General features: G+C 34.6%; 2 protein-coding genes across 6 annotated transcripts; both read right to left on the bottom strand.

Moving 5' to 3' along the window:
• Window positions 1–1736: 1736 nt before the first annotated feature.
• On the bottom strand, window positions 1737–10287 carry LOC117912965 (probable E3 ubiquitin-protein ligase RZFP34). Its single transcript, XM_034827789.1, has 11 exons — window positions 7300–10287; window positions 7126–7213; window positions 6062–6121; window positions 5930–5962; window positions 5637–5716; window positions 5401–5442; window positions 3096–3136; window positions 2893–2975; window positions 2688–2779; window positions 2482–2593; window positions 1737–2240 (listed from the first exon to the last, which is right to left on the bottom strand). The coding sequence occupies exons 1-11, from the start codon at window positions 7503–7505 to the stop codon at window positions 2130–2132; spliced, it is 948 nt and encodes a 315-aa protein (XP_034683680.1). The 5' UTR covers window positions 7506–10287; the 3' UTR covers window positions 1737–2129.
• Window positions 10288–13104: 2817 nt separating this feature from the next.
• On the bottom strand, window positions 13105–19718 carry LOC117913043. 5 transcript variants are annotated; one of them, XM_034827915.1, is made up of 8 exons: window positions 19606–19718; window positions 19080–19152; window positions 16916–17187; window positions 15874–16534; window positions 15010–15209; window positions 14692–14936; window positions 13573–14409; window positions 13105–13475 (listed from the first exon to the last, which is right to left on the bottom strand). In XM_034827915.1, the coding sequence occupies exons 2-7, from the start codon at window positions 19098–19100 to the stop codon at window positions 13715–13717; spliced, it is 2094 nt and encodes a 697-aa protein (XP_034683806.1). In that variant the 5' UTR covers window positions 19101–19152; window positions 19606–19718; the 3' UTR covers window positions 13105–13475; window positions 13573–13714. The 5 variants fall into 5 exon arrangements, with proteins under 5 accessions (XP_034683806.1, XP_034683807.1, XP_034683808.1 ...); XM_034827916.1 differs by lacking the exon at window positions 19606–19718 and adding an exon at window positions 19476–19562; XM_034827917.1 differs by lacking the exon at window positions 19606–19718 and adding an exon at window positions 19268–19459.
• Window positions 19719–20557: the final 839 nt, after the last annotated feature.

Genomic DNA, 20557 nt, shown 5'->3' with positions numbered 1-20557 from the left:
GGCAGCTCCGAGTTATTGTTTTGTGTCCTACTCATACCACCATCTCCTTTCACTAAGCCACCAGATTGTGCTTCAAAGATCTTCAAAATCCAAAGTCATATGTTAACTTAAATTAGGAGTTTGTTTCAAATGCAGAAAATAAAAAACCAAACAATATTTTTTATTCAAGCTGGTCCATGGAGGAAAAGATATGGTTAGTCAAGATGGGTCTATACCCATTTTGAGTGCTAGGCGTTGGGTCCACCCCAGCTCCAAAATAATCAGAACTTTACAATTATTTATGAGTAGACCATTGAGATTTGAGACCCATGATACATATTGAATGGAGGAGTGGGTCCCAATTTCAAGTCTAGCGTTCTGTTTGGGAATGATGGAACCTGCAAGGTGAAGGCCCCACCCTTGTGACTAACAACAACAAAATTTCCTATTAAGACATTGTAGTCTATACTTTTTGTTTACAAACAGAAAGAGAGCAATAATAACCAACAGGAACGACAACAACACAACACAACACACACAAGTTACAGGTCCAAATACAATAGGGTTTTTTTTTCTCATCAATCAATCTCAATAATTGGGTTGCTTGAATTCTTGGGTTGCTTTGAGTTGAGCCAAATTGGATACTGTTTTTGCTCTCACCCTAAAGCCTGATTTCATGGGTGGATTTCCAAATCTTGCAATTGATTTGGTTCACTGGAGTCGCCCTTATTGTTTATTAAGAAAATTTTTGCAACATTAAGTTTTATTCTTGATATGATGTTTGATTCGATTCATAAAACGATTCAAACCCGATAAATTTTTTTCTTTGCAAGTTTGGGTTGAGTATATCCGTGCTAGATTCAAATTTATGTCGACATACATAAATAAAGTTATTATTTGTATATATGAATTTGATTCAAATTGATTTATTTAATTTATATTAATTAGATTTTGATTGAATGGATTAATTGAGTTATAAATATATTATATTAAAAACAAATCATATTAACTAATTTAATAATATTAATTGAATTCATACTTTTTAAGGATATATTATTCATGTCAAGTTTTAATTTGATATTTAAATTTTGATATGGTACGAATATTTTGTTTCGGAGCCATTGGGACTTATCTTCACATCATGGCTCCATACTGAGCAATCGGAATCTCGAAAACACAATCCCATGACACCATCGAAGGAAAGAAAATATTTTTCATATCGCAGACACGATTCTAAATGTGGAAAATCCTGCCCGGGGGGCAAATCTCTTTCGTCATGACAACAGCAAAGCTCAATCACTTTCGACCACCATTGGTGATTGGAGATTGCATAGACAAAATGGCTGCCCTTTTCCCCCTAAAATCAACACTTTTCTTTTCTAGGGAATGGGATGTCAAAGCGCTTTTTGGAGCAAGACTTCATTTGAACAAATCGCCACGGCACGCGTCTGTTCCAACTTTGAACACTTTCTTCGAGCAAGTTGCCGCAACACGCAAACGCGTCCCAGGATAAAGCGTTTTCGGTGCTTTTCATTGAAATTACATGAAAATGTCACCACTCGCACATCACTATAGAGACGCGAGAGAGGCTGGATGGAAATATTCGTTTGATAAATCCCCCATTAAGAAAGGGCATCATTTTCTTCTCATCCATTGGTTTTTTCTTTTTTTTTATTTATTTTTATTATTTTATCCCTGTTTGTTTTTCCACAGATGAACAGTGTTGGTTGGGTTTTCTAGAGGGGTATAGCAGCATATTTTGTTCCCAAATGGTAATAATATACTAGTATGTGATATGATCAAAGTACACCACGCCACTAGGATTCAAGGGAAAAAACAACCTAACTCCTTTATCTACAACAAAACCAAGGGCGGTGGGAGTGCATTCAATATTCAACATAAGAAAACAGAATACAAGAAAAGGACATGAAATGGAGAAGAAAGCGAAAGCTTAAGACTATTCAAGGCGGAATAGCCCTGAGAATGGCTCGACAGAGCAAGTTGCGCGGGACCCATGAGTCCTTGTCTCCAGTAATTCACGACCTGTGAATCTAATGGTTGAAAAAGGTTCTCAAAATCCAGATCGTGACGCATTTAAACTGAGTGTGGGTCATCATTGTGATCTCCGGTTGAGGGTTGTTGCCACTATCTCAGCCTCTGGTTTGGCGAGTGTTGTATGACTTGCAATTTAGGCATTTCTGAGCCAGGACATGGAAATGCACTTTCGAGGTTTTTCCACAATCGTTGCAAAGGATCCAAACCTGTAAGGAGTATGTTGCCATCAATGGTCTATTTCAGTTAACTTATGTGAGGTGCTTCAGAAAATGATTTGCAATGGTCTAATACTAATATCTCCTTTTCCCCATTACTTAAACTAGATCAGGGTCTTGAAATTTCCATAAAACTATGACGTAAACTAACTGCTTCTGCCAAATAAATTGAGATCACACTTAGGCATGAATATATGGAGAAAAAAAAAGAAGAAGAAAGAGATTAACCGACCATTTTGTTCTGATAAGGTTCTGGCATTGGTATAGCTGCAATCTCCATGTCAAATTTTTCCCAAACCTTGGACATATCACAAACAGACTTGGAGCAGAGAGGGCACGCATATCTGTCACCGTAACCAACATGAATTAGTGGAAATATAAAGGCAAATTTCAAACTGAATAAACAGATAAAATGGAAGAGTTGCTGAGTCAACTCACTGTAAATGTTCCCTCATCTCCTTCAAACAGTTTTGGTGAATCGTATGTCCACATGGCATAACAGTCACATCATCTGTTGACTCGAATAAATACTGCAAATTTTTATGTTATTGTGATTGAGTATCAATAATGTAAGGCCATGGAACTTCTGTTACATTGTAAATTAGAGAGCCAAGAAAAAGGAGGGCAGAATAGTGTATTATACCTCAAAGCAAACAGGGCAGTCATGATGCATTGCTCCTTCCACACAAGGATGGCTGTTCTTTAGCAGAACAGAGTAGCAGCAACCTTCACAATAAACCAAACATAATAAGCACAAAAGGTTATGATGATTAATATTGTAGTCACCTGTAAGCTAGCAACAAGCATGCTGATGATAAATGAATAACAATGCAATAAGTGACTTACGGCATTTGTAACAGTGGAAGAAGTTCTCTCGCCCTCCAATTCTGCAACAGAGCAAATCTTGGTGTAAATTAGAATGAACATGAAATGAATACTAACTCTTCAATATACTACAACAAAGGAAGGAGGAAACAAACTTCAAGAAGTATATTCATTTTCCCCTTTGAATATGGTTCAAGATTATGTAGAACAGTTTCTTCACTACACTACTTCTATTTCATTTGGGGGAAAAAGGGAATTCCAGAAGAATTTGTTAATCATCTGACGCACTAGTATATGTGGAGACGGACAATAGTGTTTCCACACAAACATGGGCTTGCTGACTCTGCAAAGACTTCTAGAGATGGGGAAAATGGTTATATGCGTATATATTCATTGAGTTAACCATGTGCAAATACTTGTGTAAAAGCTTATGTTTGAAGGCAGAGAATGAATAAACTGTGAAACATAGATATTTTAAGTATCTATGGACCACTTTAATAGGTGAGTATCTACGGACCACACCCCAATATTGTTATTAGGTGGTCTCATTGGTGCCCTTGGAAGGTCATCACACAAGTGTTTCCTGCCTTTTCTGGTTTTACTCATTAGTCTATGGGTGATGGTACTAAAATTCAGTTCTGAAAGGATATTTGGTGGAGTAATTAACATTTTGTGTCCAATTTCCAAACTTCCATAAAATGGTGAGGTCAAGAGATTATTTTCTTCAGTTCTAATTTCTTCCTCATCCTCTTGATCTTGGAATTTCAATTTCTAGCAAAATCTTTTTGACCACGAAATTGAGAAACTTAATCTCCTTATGTTGACTTTAGTCCATGTGTATTCAACATCCACTTTTCCAGATAAAAGGTTTTGGTCTTTGATATCCTCAAGTCTGTATTCAGTCAAGTTCATTTTTTAAAGCCTTCACTATTTCTAACAATCTGAGATCTTGTACTCCTACAAACTTCATTTGGAAATCTAAAGCCCTATGACTGGTGGCAAATATGAAGTTCAATACAAATAAAATGCTGTAGAAGAGGAAATCTCACACAGCCCTTATGCTAGAATCGGTGTCATGTTTAGGAGGAGAGGGGAACAAATGGATAGCGGCAGTAATTATGGCATAGGTTGTTTAGACTTGCTGGGATTGACTAACTTCCACTTAGAGGTATGTGAAGATGAGAACTACTGCTTACTAGGGTTTTGTCAATGTCGAGTATAACTAGTCACACATTAATTTGGACTATATGGGGGGGAGGAATGTGAGGATTTTTAGGACAAATAAAGTACTTTGAAACCAATGTGGGATTTAAACTATAGTTTCTCCTCTCTTGGCATCAGCTAGTGCAACATTCATGGGCACCCATTTGAGCATTCTATTGCTATATTGGTATCTAGCATGCAGATCTGTCAAGTTGATTGAGGAGATACATTGATGCCTCCTTCAATGGGCTACATCAAGTTAGATGATGGGTGCTCCTTAAGTAATCTAAGGTAGTTAAGAATTGGAGAAAGCCTTTTGAATCATCACGGACCATTAGTGAAGGCATTATTATTAATATTATTATTTTGATAGGGAAATTTTTGTCCACATTAGGACTTGAACTTGGAACCTCTCCAAAATCCTCCCCATTCCTTTACCACTTGAGCTAGGCCTCAAGGGTTTAGTGAAAGAATGATCTAAAATGCTGAAATGAGTCTAGCCATTGAGGTAGGGATATTAGCCTTACTGGAAGGCGTAAAGACAGCTAAACCTGAGGTTCTATCCAACTTTCTGGTAGAGAGGAATTTTGCCATAGTCCTATCTTGGGTAAATAAGAAGGAGAGAGACTTGTAGAGGCTTTATGGATGGCTTTGCCAAATTTTTTATGTTGCTTTAGAGTTAGGTAGTCCTCCTATTGGATTCTTCAGGCAGCTAACCAAGTGGTAGATATGTCAGCAAAATGGGAAGCCAATAAGTAGATTTCTTTTCTAGGGGATTTTCTAGCCCTTTAAGTTTTGAGATCGTAGTTGAAACCCTCTTTAGCTATGCATTTCCATTGATCTTTATAGTTCTTCTTATGTTTGATTGCTTTTAATTAAAGATATACAGTAGTTGTTTTTGGAAGAAGGATTTGTTATCCTTCTCTGTAGTTACTTATTTTGGTAATAAATGTTTGTTTCTTATTAAAAAATAGGAAACATTCGTGTCAAAAGCTATTTCTCATTTTCTATTTTTGTATCTCCTCTTCAATGACCTAGGAAAAGGTATAAACCATATCCTAGGCCATTCTGAGTCAACACATGTAAATCTGGATATCTAAATCAGGGACATGGATAACCATACCTGCAAATTCCACACCCATTGCAATGATACTGTTTCTTAGATGTCTGCAGATTTCAGAAACAAGATGATTAGATGAGTTTGCACTCTGGATGAATGAAAGCAACAAGAGAGATTCATGGCAAAAAGCTTTAAAAAAAATTTAACATTCTGACTTTCTTCAAAGTACCACCGTGTCCACACCATTATAAGACAGTGAAAACCAGAATGGGTAAGAGATAGGGTTTGACCACTCACATGTATCATCATCGAATAGTTTGCAGGTCTCACAGAAGTATTTCCCCATACATACACCACAGTTAATACAAACTTGACGAACCTGGTAAGAGTATTGCCATATATAACAAAAAAAAATTGTCAGTCCATGGAGTTATGTGCAAATATTAACTCCCAAGATGTCAATAAGATAAAAAAGAGAATGAATTATTATTGGGTCCTATCTCTACATTCTTTTAAGATTCTTTATGGTTCATGTTACTTAAATTATTTTTAGCAAAGGACTAGATATGACATCACCAATGTTGTAACTTACCTCTTGTTCAGTGTTACAGAGTGAACATATCACCTGAAAAAAGAAACAGAGAAATATAAAGATTATGCTCCCATAATTTACTTTTGTAAATTGGGAGAAACAAATTTAAAAAGTACTTATGACCGAACTTACCTGCTGGACTTGGTGCCGTGGAATGTCATGTCTCTGTGCCTTGTCAACCTTAATACTATTCTGTACATCAAAAGATATCAGCAGCATTTGATGATGAGTATGAATGTCACATGTTAAGTCATCATGCAAAAAAAATGAAAACAATAGCTTTGATGAAACATTGTTCAATATACTACATAGAATTTTATCATTAGTTGTCATAACTAGGGAACTAACCCCAAGCACTAGAACATACACAATGAAACAAAAAAGGAAAAAGAAAAACAAAGAAACTACTTATACAAAACTGTTAACTTATCAATGATGATGACTCCACATACATGACTAAATTTTATCATTCCTACAAGATGTCATGTTGAGCTGGAAAGTACGATTCTTATACAGGATGAGTGAGGAATTTTCAATAAAAAAAGGTTAAGCAAGGAACTAAAAATTTAACTTAAAGTCATGCCTAGCCTTGGCTCAGATCAAACTTCTATGTTCAGCTTTGCACTAGGTGAAGCTTGACTGGGAATATTGCATCTAGGATAAGACAAAGCTTCAACCTCAAAACAAGTAACAATATGATGAATCAGACATCCTGGAAGTAACCATCGCTAATTATAAAGTCCTTTCACATTTCAATCAGATCAACTTATGATTAATAAGACATTTATTTAACTGCTGCAATTTGGTGACTGTTAAAACATTGATATTTTTCATCTTTATCACTTTGAACTATGAAAAAAATGAATTCCGCTAAATTTTAACATCAGACCTATATAATGGAGCTAAAGATTTACAAGTTTTGAATAAAGTAGTTTTCCGGGCATGGAATGACTTCTAATAGCAAGCATTTATATAATTCAAGCACTGAACTCCATTAATACCAGACTGCACAATAATCTGAAGACGATGCAAAATATTGTAAACCCCTTGCACATTAACATAAATCTTTCAGGGAGTTATGATGGTAAATGAGGTAAATACTCCTTAACTATCTTACACGAGCAAATAAAAATATAAATGAACCAATCAATTAAGAATTATGAAATTTACTTGAAACTAGAATGAGGGTAACTTGCCTTTGCTTCATTATGACAATGGCGACAATCAAAAATCTCATTGCAACATGGAGCTCTAATGCGGCACCTTCTCCGATAATGTGGACATCTGTCAAAGAAAAAACACATCATATTAACAAAAGAAACTGGAGAAAAACTGCACTGAACAGGATGGAAAACAGACAAAAGACATACCCGTACTGCATATAGCCTTTCTCTAGCAATTCCTTTTCTGTGATCTCTACATGATCAGTTGGCTCTTTGATCTCCATACACTCTCCATTGGAATGCTGAGCACATGACTTAACAACGTCTCTTTCATTCTCATTGAAAATCATTTCTTTCAGGTTTTTCAGCTCAAAATGTTGAGAGGCAGAATGATTGGCCATCATTTCTGTCATAGTATCTTCAGACAAAAGTTGTGACTATCTAGAAGCTGACAATAAACCAAAGGCACCTGCATATAGGAATATATTTAGCAACATTCTAAAACCTAACACCCGATCAAACCAGGCAAACACGGCATGACACTGTTGCTTTCTTCTAGCTGCAAACCAATTGAAATCAGCATGAACACAATCCAAGAAAGGTTGAACAGCTCCACTCAGCACTATGAGAAGGATTCATCAAAACAAGTAGATCTATAAGAATCCCCTATAATAATTATAATGCAGCATTGAGGACCTCCCGAGCCTCCAGCAGTGGGATAGTAACCAATAGCATTGCATGATCACTCGACTCCTTGAAGTCCGAAATCAAATCCATCTAAACTGGACACCACGAATTGACGCCCAACCTATGGTAAAAGCAATAGATCACAACATCAAATGTGTTCTAGGTAGCAGTAAAAAATACAAGGGAAATGTGCATGAGATTGCAGAAATGTATGTGTTGACTGTCCATCATGGACAAGCCTACCTCAATCAGCGCTTCTGGACCAAATCTTCTTCAGAACTGAACTTACCAAAAACTAAATTTCATTATGTCATCTGGTTTCCAGGATTTCTTCTCTTCAATCAGGATATTCCACTTCCTTGACCCTTGATCAGTTTCCACTTGTTAACTGATATTAGGTTTCATATTACCTGGAGAATTCATCCCTATGGGGCCTATTTACAAAATGGATATCCTTTACTCAGTCAAATACTGAGTTCATGGTTTCCAGACAAAGAAGCCCCCTACCCAGAAAACTTGTGTACATTATCTCAACTAACACGGTTCCAGTTTTGCTGGGTTCCTGATGACAGAAAGGAATATCACCTATGAAAGTATGCCCAACATGAAGCAATGGAACCCCCATTTCAGCCACTTGAATATATTGCTCATTTTACTTGGAAAATTTGAATAAGACAAGTCATAATACCTATTTCTGGTGCCTGCATTTGACCATTGGTCCAAAATGCAAAACCCTGCACACACTTCTTGCATCCACTAACACATGTTTTGGATATAATGAGTTTGTGACAATTTAGAGGTTGCAGAGGGAAGGGAAAGATGAAAAAAAGGATGGAAACACAATAGCCAAATGTTGGGCATAGGAAGGCATGTCCATGGTGGAAATCTGGATCATCTTTTCAAGAATTTTATACCTTTAGATGAATACAGTACCAACATTTAAACTGTCTGAAACACACTTTTTTAAGTATGAAACAAACCTTTTTTTTTAAGTATATCCCTGCATCACAAACCAACATGTATAAACCACCTATTTCTACTTGGTTTATTAAGGTCCCTTAGCCTTCTGAACACCTGCATAGGAAATCCCTGTACAGAATACCACCTTTATCCTTTTAACTAAGGAAGATTACTGAAATGAGAGAAAAGAATCCCTTAATCATTTCTTACAGTTTGGGCATGCAATTAGATTGTGGCAATCTGCAGGGCAATCACCAATATCATTTACCGACACGATGTCTTCATTCCCTTATATTCTTGTTAGTGAACTTTTGTTGTAAACTTAACCATCTACTTAACTAAGATTAGTAGATGCCACAGTCACCAAATTTTGCCCTCATTCTCTTAATCTATCAAGCACAAGAAGAGGAAATAATAGAACTATGAGAAGCCCATCAGCTGTTCAGTTCATTAAACTTGCAACATCTTTTATAAAATGGTTCTGATCCTTCTTACAAACACTTCACATGTTAATTTCAGTTTGATATCTCTTAATCACCTATTTTTCCTGCTTATCAAATTCATATCTATGTTAAATTTAATAGTAACCAACCACTCGATAACTCGATAAGTATAAAATTTCTACCAGTATACACAACAATAAATAGGAGTTAGAAATCTTATATTTCTTATGTGTTCCAATGGCACTAAAAATCCTCAAGAGGCATTCCAAGCAAGTTACTTAAACCCCATGCTCTATTTACTTATTATCAAAATACAGTAACGCCGACAATTAAGTTATACAAATTCTTTGTTGCAATGCAACAAATCTATTTTTCCTGCCTATCAAATTCATATCTATGTTAACTATAACAGTAACCAAAGTTGTTTTGAAACTGACACTGGATTAGATAAGCATAAAACAGTTCTTATGTCTTCCAAATAGCACTAAAATTCCTCAAGAGGCATCCCAAGCAAGTTCAACTCCATGCTTTATTTACTTAGAATTAAAATCCAATGAGGCAGAATATTAAGCTATATAAATTCCTTGTCGCTCAACTGAATCTAAAGAGTGGAGTTTACTGTTGGTCTCACAGATAGAAAATAAAAGATACAACTAAAGCAACATCCTGAAATTTCCATTTTCAGTGAACATAGTGCTGAAAATTTTCAAATGCAGAACTTGTAAAGTAAGGAATCAGTGGAGGTGTATGGTTATCAAACACTAACAAAAAAAATACAAGTGCAAAACTTGTAAAGTAATCGATCAATCAACTGAATTCACTAAAAATACAAATATCCGGTTAAGAGTAAAGGGCATGACAATTCCACATAAAAAAAAAAAAAAAAAAAAAACACTATCACTGACAAATGAACAGATTTAACACTTCTCAGCCAGAAAGACAAACAAAAAGCCATGTCACAGGACAATGTAATGTTTGCAGTTCAAAAAAAATATCAGCATAATCAAATATAGAATACTATTAACAAACAATAATGAATTAAAACAAACAAACTACAAGCAATTAATTTTAAGAATTAAAAGATTCCACAATCCGTTTGGTTGCTGAAAAATGTAGGAGAAAAAGAAGAAACTAAAATTAATAAGGTAATATTTTTGGACAAAAACAAAAAACAAATCAACACCTCCGTTCAACTGAGCAACTACCAAAGTTTACTCTTAGAATTATCATTAGTCTGGATCAAATGATTCAAAATCTCAATTTCCTCCATTTTCCTCAGTTTTCTTATTAACCAAATGGAGGAGAAAAAGACGAAATATAACTTCCTGATAGGCAATTTTTCAAATCCAACCAATTCACAGGAGTAATACATTGAAATGGTTACAATCTTCCTGCAATTTACAGAGAAATTGCAGAAAAAGAAACCAAAACAAAAATTAAAAGAAGAAGAAGAAGAAGAAAACAAAAAAATTACCTAAAAACTCAAAAAATGTTTTTCGGAAACAAAAAACGGTTCAAATGAAAGCAGCAAAAACAAATTACGATTCAGAAAAACAATACTGATTAACGAACTTCGATCTGAGAAGTGTGATCGCCGATCCGATTCCAGCTAAACGGTATGTTAGAAGCTCTGACGCTAATAGACTCCGATTCTCCTTTTAACTTGCTTTGCGTTGGCTTTTCTTAAGAAAGAGTCAATCGGAGTAGCCTTTTATAGCTCTGAGTTCGGACTTCCAGAGCCTTCCGATTGTGGGAGACGAAAGTGAAAGCTGTAGGCCGCGCCCACATGTCTCGTTGGTGATAGATTTCATGCCTAAAATTACCGAAATGGGCTTGGCTTGCGAAAATATCACGAATTATTCAATTTAATAATGAGAGTCGTTTGAACAAACACGGACCCAAGGTAGCCACCTGAGCTCGCACTTGGCACCCGTTGGATCGAACGAATTGAGACGAAACTTCATGAAATCTTCGATGTAATCTCATGGTGCATAGAGCCCCTCAGTTAAAATGTCGGTTACACTGGGCAGCTTCGGGCGTAGGTGGAACCCTGCCAGCAAGAGACGTGGCATAAAATGATTCGATAGAATTTGAAGAGAAAGTTGAAAATACGAAAATGACCACTTATAATATAAAAAGACGAAAATGCCGAAAAATGGCCAATCAAAGAATGAAACGTAAGGGGTTGGACGGTGGTATAAAATTGAGCGAAGGAGGCGAGATATTCTAAGATATATAAACGTCCACGTCAAACTGGAACGATGACAGGTCATGTGCAATATTAGGATTTAATTCAGAACGAACGAAAATAACGGAAAGCGAGTGTGGATCTGACGCGTGGTGGTAAATCTTGGAAAATGGGAAACGGCTAAAAAAATGACATGGATGGATTAGAATGTGATTAAAAAATATCTAATGATGATTACCCATCACGTAATTACTCTTCATGGATTTAGCGTATAATACATTCTGAGGGCGGTGGTTTGATGGTGGAGAGAGGGAATAGGGTCGTGCCACGTGGGAGGGAGGAGGGCACATGACATACACGTTTGGATGGGCACAGATTTGGATTTTCATTAATATTAGTCACGTCACGTGTAGAAAACGGTGTCACACAATGGCAAAATACAAGTTGGGTTCTTCAAATCAGGGTCTATCCAATAATAATTTTCTAATTTATAAACAAGTAAAAATTGATGATACCAAGAGACAAACAAGTTCTTTCCTTTTTACTTGTGTCACTTAAATTCAGTTTGGATTGCATTTGAAATGCTAAAATCCTTTTTTTCAGCTCAATAATTTTTTTTTTTATTTCCATTCAACTAATTTTATTATGAAAAACTTAATATTATGAAAGTAAAAAAATGTATTATTAGATATTATTAATGATAAAAAAATCGATTGATCAAATATCAATAGATATTTTAATAAAAATATTGTTATGATAAAAATTATTTAAAACTCATGAAAATACTTAAAAAAAATGATAAAATAAGTAAAAATCCAAGTATTAAAATTATTTTGTAAATAGAAGTATAATTGACATATGATCCAAGATAATATTTATCAATTTTTTTTTAAATATTAATTTAATTTTTTCAATATATTTATATTCCTTTAAAAAATAGAAATTATTTTTATTTGAACATGTTTTATTATATTTTAAATAAAAATTAAATTGAGGGACAATTTTTTGCTATTAATATTAAATTATTTAAATAACTAAAATTATTAAAAATTATATCAATAATTTATCTTATCAAATTAATTTTGATTTATAAAATATTAAAACTTCTTTAATTTTTTTTTTTAATTTTTGAATAAATTTAGATTTTTAATATTTTAAAATAAAAACATTTAAAATTCAAATGATAAATATAAAAAAAATTAAAAATGAAGTGATAGTAATTTTTTAAAATAGCATTAATGAGATAAATATGAAAAATAATTTTAAAAATATTATGAAATAAAGGGTTATATATATAAATTTAAAATAAAAGATAAATTTAAAAAACATGGATAAATATTAAAAAAAAATGACATTTTTTTAAAAAAAATCACCAAGAAAATCAATGATTTTTTTTTTTAAAAAAAATTAGTCCATTTTGTTTCAAACATCTCAACATTTTCATCCATAGATATTATACAAAAAGTTCTTTCATGTTAATAGAGCTTTAGGCCAAGTTATTTTTAGAAAATATATTTTAATTATTTTCACTTCATTTTTTAAGAATGTTTTAAAAAACGATGGAACAGAAATGAAAAAATAATTAAAAATAAAACACTTTTTATAAAGTTTATTTTTAAAAAACATTTGATAACATTGAGAACATTTCAAGTTCTCAAAATGGATTTTTATTATAGGAATAGCCAGAAAAATGCTTTTGAAAAGAATTTTCAAAAGCTGTTTTTAAGAACTATGTTAAAAAAACATTCCCAAACAAGCCCTTAACTTTCCACCAAAGTCAAAAATAGAAAATTATGCCAAACAGGCTCTTAATACAAGAAGGAAATTATAGACAAAGAACAAGCTAAGATGCTATTTTCTCAAGAAAAGAAAATTTGCTTCCTTTCTCTGCAGGGTTGTCAACAAAAGCTGTATGCACCCTACAAATATTTCACATGCTTCTGGGAAGATGTCAAAAGGCCTATGCCATGGTATTCTTTCAAGGGAAACCCATCACAATGCCACCTCAAAACCTCATGTCTCCCTATTACTTTTTCACCCTTTTGCAGAGCCTGCCTATCATCCAAAATTGCAGCTCAGGAAGTGGATCCTGCTTTCCAAGTTCACTGCAACAGGGGAAGTCGATTAACCTTTTTCTCTCGAGAATGCAAATGATGAAGTGATAAATGAAATTCTAAGCATGAAAGTGATAAAAAAAAATACCTTGACATGCAAAGATTTTGGGTTTCATTGAGGCAAAACTCAAATTTGTCAAGCAATGCAGACGAAAATTCCTAACTCTTGCTGAAGAAGGGTGAAAAAGCAAATTCCAGATGAAATATCGATGTCCTCTTCAATGATGAAATCAGTGCAGACGAGGAAAAATTGGGATATTATCCACCATCTGAGAGTTTGTCTCGGGGGGTAAAGGCTGGAGCAGGCCACTGTTGGATAACTCTTCTAGACCTTTGATGTCTTGTTGCAAGCGAGTCACATGAAGAATGGCATGATCAAGGACCAGGGGATCATCAGGGGGGTTCTGCAGAAGGGTAAGCAAGGCCTGCCGATAAACTTGAGCCGACAATAACGGCCTTGCGACCTGCCTACTTTTACATAAAATTGCCACCTTTATGGCATGCTTGCAGAGATTTCCCAGCCTAGACCAGGGGCAATCACAGATACAGAACTCAGACCCAGGGTTCCAAATTGTATATGCCAGGGTTCTCTCTGTTTGAGAAATGACCTTTGCGAGCTGGAGATTTTGCTCATCCAGTAACACATCTGCATCTGGGATATGCAGGGCCCGATACCATGAGTTGGTTGTGAAAGACACATCCCTCAGATTTTCAAAGTATCCAGTCTCTATTATGTATTGTTCAAGCCAATAAAAAGAGTGAATTTCGGTTGTCAATATGTGAATCAACCAGTCAACTCTTGGCCAGTGATTAGGATATAACTCGTTGAAAAGCTTTGTTTTCAACCTTAGATGATAGGACTCAATTGCAGCATTAGGCTCTTGACTTGCCACGGGAAGAGTCTTTATTCCATTCACCCACAGTTCTGTGAGACATGACAATAACGTTACAACAGATGTTTTATCATTGTAATGGACATAACAGCAGTTCCAACGTTCAAAACAGTAGTAGAAATAGAAGTGCTTTGAATGATATTAAAAAACATCTTAAGACAGAAAAAATAACAGTATACTTAAAATCTATAAGAGTGAAGGGGTTCCTCGATCTCAGGCAACAGCAGATTTATGTTATGACAATAAGAAGACAAGGAAGAGTGGACAAAGACTTATTTTATGTGGAAGATAAAGACAAGTGAGCAGAAAAATACCTATCCTTGGTAACCACCGTCTCCTGAAATAATTCATGAAGGCGCATTGGTCAACAAATATTTGCATGAACTCTTGGATAGCATCCACAATGATTGGCCTGTTTTTTGTGCAGTACAGAATCTGACCTAAGTGCTTAAACATCTCCTGTTGTACATCCAAGTTACAGCATTTCTTCAGAAGGCTTCTCATCCAAGCACGACGAACGTGCCAGAGACATAAAAGGACCCGACACTGAAATACCTCTCTGGATTTGAGGAGCATGGTTTTAGCATTCTTTTGTATCAAACAAAGCCAAATGACTGCAGCAAAAAACATACCTGATAACACCAATTTCAATAGAAGGATCGTCTACTAAGAAGGCATTGGGTCTCCATCTGGGATCTTTTGTTCGGATTCTTTCAACAAAGATCCCCATCCATTTATGGATGCCTTGACCAATAGAAGAAGAGGTAATGACCCAAGCAACTGGTATCGCATTCCGGGACGAGTCAAAAACAAGTAAAGAACACAAAGGATACTGTCAAAACAAGAGAGGCAAAAACAGGGTACCAGGTATTAAATCATCATGCATAAACAATAGGCATAAAAACTCCACTATTAATGACTGTTGGCTAGCATTTTGTACCATGAAATAGAATAAGCTCCACTATTCTTCACATATTAGCCAATGTGATTTTCAAAATGCAAAATTTTTGTCAATCATATTGTTCACAGGTTTTTAAGTCATGTAAGGGTTAAATAAACCCAAAATGTTCACATCCCCCATCCCACCACATCATAATGACAAATTGTAACCATATTCTGTCCCAAAAAATTCAACAGTTTGCAAAATATTAACAAATTGTACAATTCCATTTGTTTCCCTTGAATAACCATATAAGCTCTCTTTTTCCAACATGCATATCTGTTCACTCAAGCATTCTAGAATTTTATTTATTGTGCCACAGATTATTACCATTTTTGTAACTAGTGATGCTTCAAATTATTTACAAATCCTGATACATTATATCAGATGCTGACTTAACTCCCCAATCCCAAATTTGCCTATGCCCCAAACAATGTGTTCTGCATAAAATGCAGCTAGATGAGGAAGCACAAATGGAGGAAATGATGCAAATACCAGTAAAATTAAAAAAAGATATATATATATATATATATTAAAAGAGAAAACAGCACAGTACCTTAAGTTTCTTACTGCCAAATGTTGAATGAGAAGCTATTGAACCATTGTGCCCATAATGAAGCATTTGCTGCAGCTGCCAATCTGTTTGTATCCCCAAAATAAATGGTTCTGAACCAGAGTTAGCTTGGAAAAAGAAAACATGCTTCTGATGGCGTTGCATCCAAGCTTTTACACTGCATTCATCATTGTCAAGTAACATGTGTGATGAATTACGGATTACTCTTTCCATGTTACGAACATCGTTTCGAGTGAGAAAATCATCACGGTTGTGGGGCCCACCATGGTTCTGCACCACCTCCATGTGATGCTGGATTATATTGTCCAAAGATATTCCAACATAAAGCATAGACATCACTTTCTGGCGTAATTCTTCTGAAATCCGAGGAGCATACATTGCTCTTGTTCCCACAGCATCCCGATCAAGTATTCCATGACATGGAGCCCCTGTTTTATCTACATGTTTTCTTTGATTATAGATGATAAGGGCCAGGGAGGGGCGGGTGTATAAGCGTTTTACTGTGAAGTGGCAAAGACAGCCCCTCATCATGTGACGCCTCCCTGGCCTGCTACCCTTCCCTGATGCAGGTTTATTATTTGAACTGTCCCCAAGACCAGATTCGCTATCTCGGTAGTCTTCGGGACCATAAGAACACCAGTATCTAAAGAGTCACCATAAAAATAATACATTACTCATATGCAACTTCAGGCAAATTAGGGTTCATAACTCTATAAGCATTATTTTCAGAAAACTAGTGCTTGTAGAATGTGTTCTCTCAGAAGTGTTTCCCCAGTAAGTTGGTTCATTGAAGACAGGAAATCAACTCATGCTATGCACAACCTTTAAGTGCTGGCAAATAACAATCCTGGGAAAGATTTATTTAATCCACTGTTGCCAGAAAACACATTTCAGAAAAAGGCGACATTAAGCTGCACCGAGTATCTGCTATTTTTTTACATGGAAAACCAGGTCTAGAAAGCAGGTCAAAAGGTGTCATCCAAGAAACATCCAAAAAAATCCAAATTATGAAGAACAGACATACAGAGTATATTCCAGATAGCCATCAACCCTCGGTTTGCTGATGCTCCCTTCAGGTCTCTTCCTCCTGGACTCAATGCGGAAGCTAGCAGGGCATTCTGCATTAGTAGACTCTCCTTTCACAAAATCATCTACTCTAGAAAAAGGGATTAACGCAATATCATCACCACCTTGGCGACCACCTTCTACCTTTTTCCAGTTTATATGAGCTGCAGAGAACTCCGCACAAGGAGGATCTTGCACAGGAAGGTTAAGAATGTCCTCCATTCTTGGCATCTGCAGTTAAAAAAAGAAAATCATGTCATGTCGAACAAATACCAGAAAGCTAAGGCAATAGCCAGAAACATTTAAATAGAAGAAAAATGTCCACATGATGTTGACTAACCAAAAGCTTATAACTTGTTTCCTAAAAAGATAGTGTGGTACAATTTAGAAAAGAAAAAAGTAGTCAATAGATATACTGTCGTGGTCAAGGAAATGCACATGGACTAGTAAGCGAGGACAATTGGCAGAAAGACAAGTTAATCCTCAATCATCATATGCCTCAGCATAAGCTCTAACCACATATGGATGAACTTACTAGGCATATACAAGATGAGATCTCATGGGGCATGTTGTGTAGACGTTGTTTTAGTAGATGAAACTAGAGCAAGGCCGATTTTAAGTTAGAGAACTAGGACAGAAACCCTTAGTATCTAAGGATTTTAGGATAAGTAAGACTCAGATGTACAGTATTGAATGTAACTTTAGAAAAATTATGTGAAGCAATGAGTGAATGGTTGAAATTGATAGTGAGGAGATGCCTAATATGACTTTGTTCCTTGCTTCAAGCCAAAAATTTATCATGGAGGGGGGATTGAAAACACTCTTCAAATAAAAGTGTAGCAGGATGTAGAAGGTGAAGGAATGCTTCTTGTGTAGTTGATCATTGCATATACATCAAGTTAAAAAGAAAAATTCAAGGCAACTTGCTCTGCTCCCTGGATCAACAATGTTAGGCAGTCAAGAAACAACATGTGCAGGAGAAGAGCCATCAAGAGTATGCTAACAATGATGAGGGGCAAAACAAGAAAAGAAAAATAAGAAATAAGTTTATCAGTGGGAGAAATAGAGGTACCACTAGTTGACGGTAAGAAGAGGGAGAACATTTAAAATAGTAGAGCCATGCAATGGAAACCAATAAATGTGCCATGGGAACAGACATGGTAGTCTTCGGTTTAACAGACAACAAGGTCCTTGATAGAGCTGAATGGCAGACAAGGATTCACAAAGCCAACCCCAAATAGTGGTGATTTAAGGCCTTTTATTGTAGTTATTGCTGCTGTAGATAGGAAACTCCAATTTCATCACCATGACATAGAAAAACAGTACAAATGGCACTAATTTCAGCCCCCTTTTCCTTTGTCAATTTTGTTCAGAAGATAGCAACTACAATTTTAAAACACTGCTATAACAAACAATAGAACGATAACTCAAACCAAACACAAGAAAAGAGACCTCATCAAATGAATGGAAGTGCATACTAGGAGGAAAAGTTCCCCCATTTTCTCATACTTTGGCAGTGAAAGTGGTGCCTCAAAACCAGTTGAACATATCAAAGACAGACAAAGCTAAAACTCTCGCCAATTATAGACATGAAAGGATCCTTCGACAACAACCATATCCATTCCCACTCATATAAACATGAAAGTTATGTTTGGGTTGAGGAAAACTTGAGGGAAAATGTGAGGAAAATAAAATAAAGAGGAAAGATAAAAGGAAAGAAAAAACAAAGGAAAATAGAAAATACAGTTAAAAATCAATAAATTGTTTTTATGTTTTACTTCAAAGCTCATTCATTATTTTTGCTCTTTAATCAAGATTAAATCATTTGAAAATACATAAATTTCTAAATAATTTTAATTACATTTGGTTTTTTTCCGTACTTTTCATAATAAAATAAAACATGAAAAAATCATTTCCCTTAGTATTTTTTTTCCTTAGGTGGTCTTACTAGTTAATTCAACTAGCAAATAATTAATTATCAAACTGGTCTGTTTACCATATGCAAAATTCAAATGCATTAAAGTTAACAATAACAAAGACTTCGAAGTTTAAATGATATCATTGTAAATAAATAAATAAAAATTGCTCAAATCACAATCTTTGACTAGGATAAAGAATGATACCTTTGATTCATGGCCCTTCATGTTTCTTCTCAATGCTGAAACAATCAAATTCTTGTCAAACCCTTAGCTTTGCCTGCAACCAAACCCACGCAGGATAAAAATCAACATATGAGGAAATTAAAAATCAAAATTCAGAAACAGATCTGCTTGAGAAATATCAAACACAATCCATTAACCAATCATTGTACATAATTTCTTGAACTGAACAAAGAACAGTAAAACTCGAAGGAACCCTGAAGAAAAACAACGGAATGAACAAGATGGAGCTTGTAGAAAAAGAAAACGAGAGCCGAAGGGGAAAATGGAAGAAACCCAGTGAATAACGGAAACGGTGAGAAAGGGAAATTCAGAAATTGGAATTAAAAAATGGAATCAAAACCCAGACGAGAAAATTACCAAAACCCACAAAAGAACAATATTGAATGATGAAATTAGAGCTCCAATCAAACAATCAGAACCCCAGAAGATATTATAATTAAAATTAAAAAATAAACCGAGAAAACGTGAGAAAGCGAAAGAAAAATACCTTTTCTGAGGGTTTTGGGAGGTCTATGCGCAGTGCGCACTGATAACAGTGCCCGGTGTTACGGATCACCTGTTGGAAACACAAGGACGTGCTTGGTTCACCTTCGAAAACGTGATTTTGTGTTTCCGAAAACAATAAAAACAAAAACAAAAAAAAATTACACAAAAGGAGACAGTTTCCAAATCCTTTTGTTTTTGACTTTGCATATTTTTTTTTTACAGTAGATTAAAAAATAATAATTTGTAATTTTGTAATAAATATAACATTTGATTAGAGCAACACCTCCATTTTAGTATATTTTATAGGTATTGTTTGTCAAGATTCAATTCACTGACTAATTAAAAAAATATTCAATTTTTCTTTTTAAATTATTTTTTATTGCTAAAAAATTCATTTTTTTAATTATTTAACAACTTTTTATAGAAACTCTCGTGCCAAACCTATAGTTAAATTCTAATATTTATTTTATTTAAAAGTGCATTTAACATTGATTTTAGAAAACACTTTTAAAAAATAGTTTTAGGTTAAAAAATATTTTTTAAAAAATATTAATTAATTTTAATTATATTTGATTTTTCTTTCATATTTTCCTCAAAATACAAAATAATAAGTATCTTTTACATTTTGTTTTTTTCTTTCATTGATATTTTTTGAGAATCGAACCTAACCTTAATGTTATTTGCTAAAGCCCAAATCTAATATGTATTAAACTTCACTTATAGACTTATAGTCTTCATAATTTGATTTAAAATCGAGAACTATTGATTATGATCAGGAATTAATTTTTAAAATCAAAGTGAAATAAAAAAATAATTTTTAAAATCTTTCATTTCTTATTCTCTCTTCACTAACAATATTGAAAATATTCAAATATATATTTTCTTAATTTTGTTTAATTTCTCTAAAATTTTTATTAGAAAAATAAATTCTAAATCAAAAAACACTTAATAAA

This window comes from Vitis riparia, chromosome 4, assembly GCF_004353265.1.
Source record: "Vitis riparia cultivar Riparia Gloire de Montpellier isolate 1030 chromosome 4, EGFV_Vit.rip_1.0, whole genome shotgun sequence".
Lineage (NCBI taxonomy): Eukaryota > Viridiplantae > Streptophyta > Magnoliopsida > Vitales > Vitaceae > Vitis > Vitis riparia.
Note: the sequence above shows the minus strand (reverse complement) of the source record. Positions and strands in the feature narration are given on the sequence as shown.

What these genes read in the sequence shown, in the direction of transcription:
- LOC117912965 (XM_034827789.1), bottom strand. Translation starts at nt 7,505, where the DNA reads ATGACAGAAATGATGGCCAATCATTCTGCCTCTCAACATTTTGAGCTG. An exon ending in AAAGGCTATATGCAGTACGG is followed by an intron (nt 7,214 to 7,299) that starts GTATGTCTTTTG and finishes TTTCTTTGACAG; the next exon opens with ATGTCCACATTATCGGAGAA. An exon ending in ATTGTCATAATGAAGCAAAG is followed by an intron (nt 6,122 to 7,125) that starts GCAAGTTACCCT and finishes TTTGATGTACAG; the next exon opens with AATAGTATTAAGGTTGACAA.
- LOC117913043 (XM_034827915.1), bottom strand. Translation starts at nt 19,100, where the DNA reads ATGAAGGGCCATGAATCAAAG. An exon ending in TGAAGGGCCATGAATCAAAG is followed by an intron (nt 17,188 to 19,079) that starts GTATCATTCTTT and finishes TTTTAACTGCAG; the next exon opens with ATGCCAAGAATGGAGGACAT. An exon ending in TTGGCAGTAAGAAACTTAAG is followed by an intron (nt 15,210 to 15,873) that starts GTACTGTGCTGT and finishes TTGTTTTGACAG; the next exon opens with TATCCTTTGTGTTCTTTACT.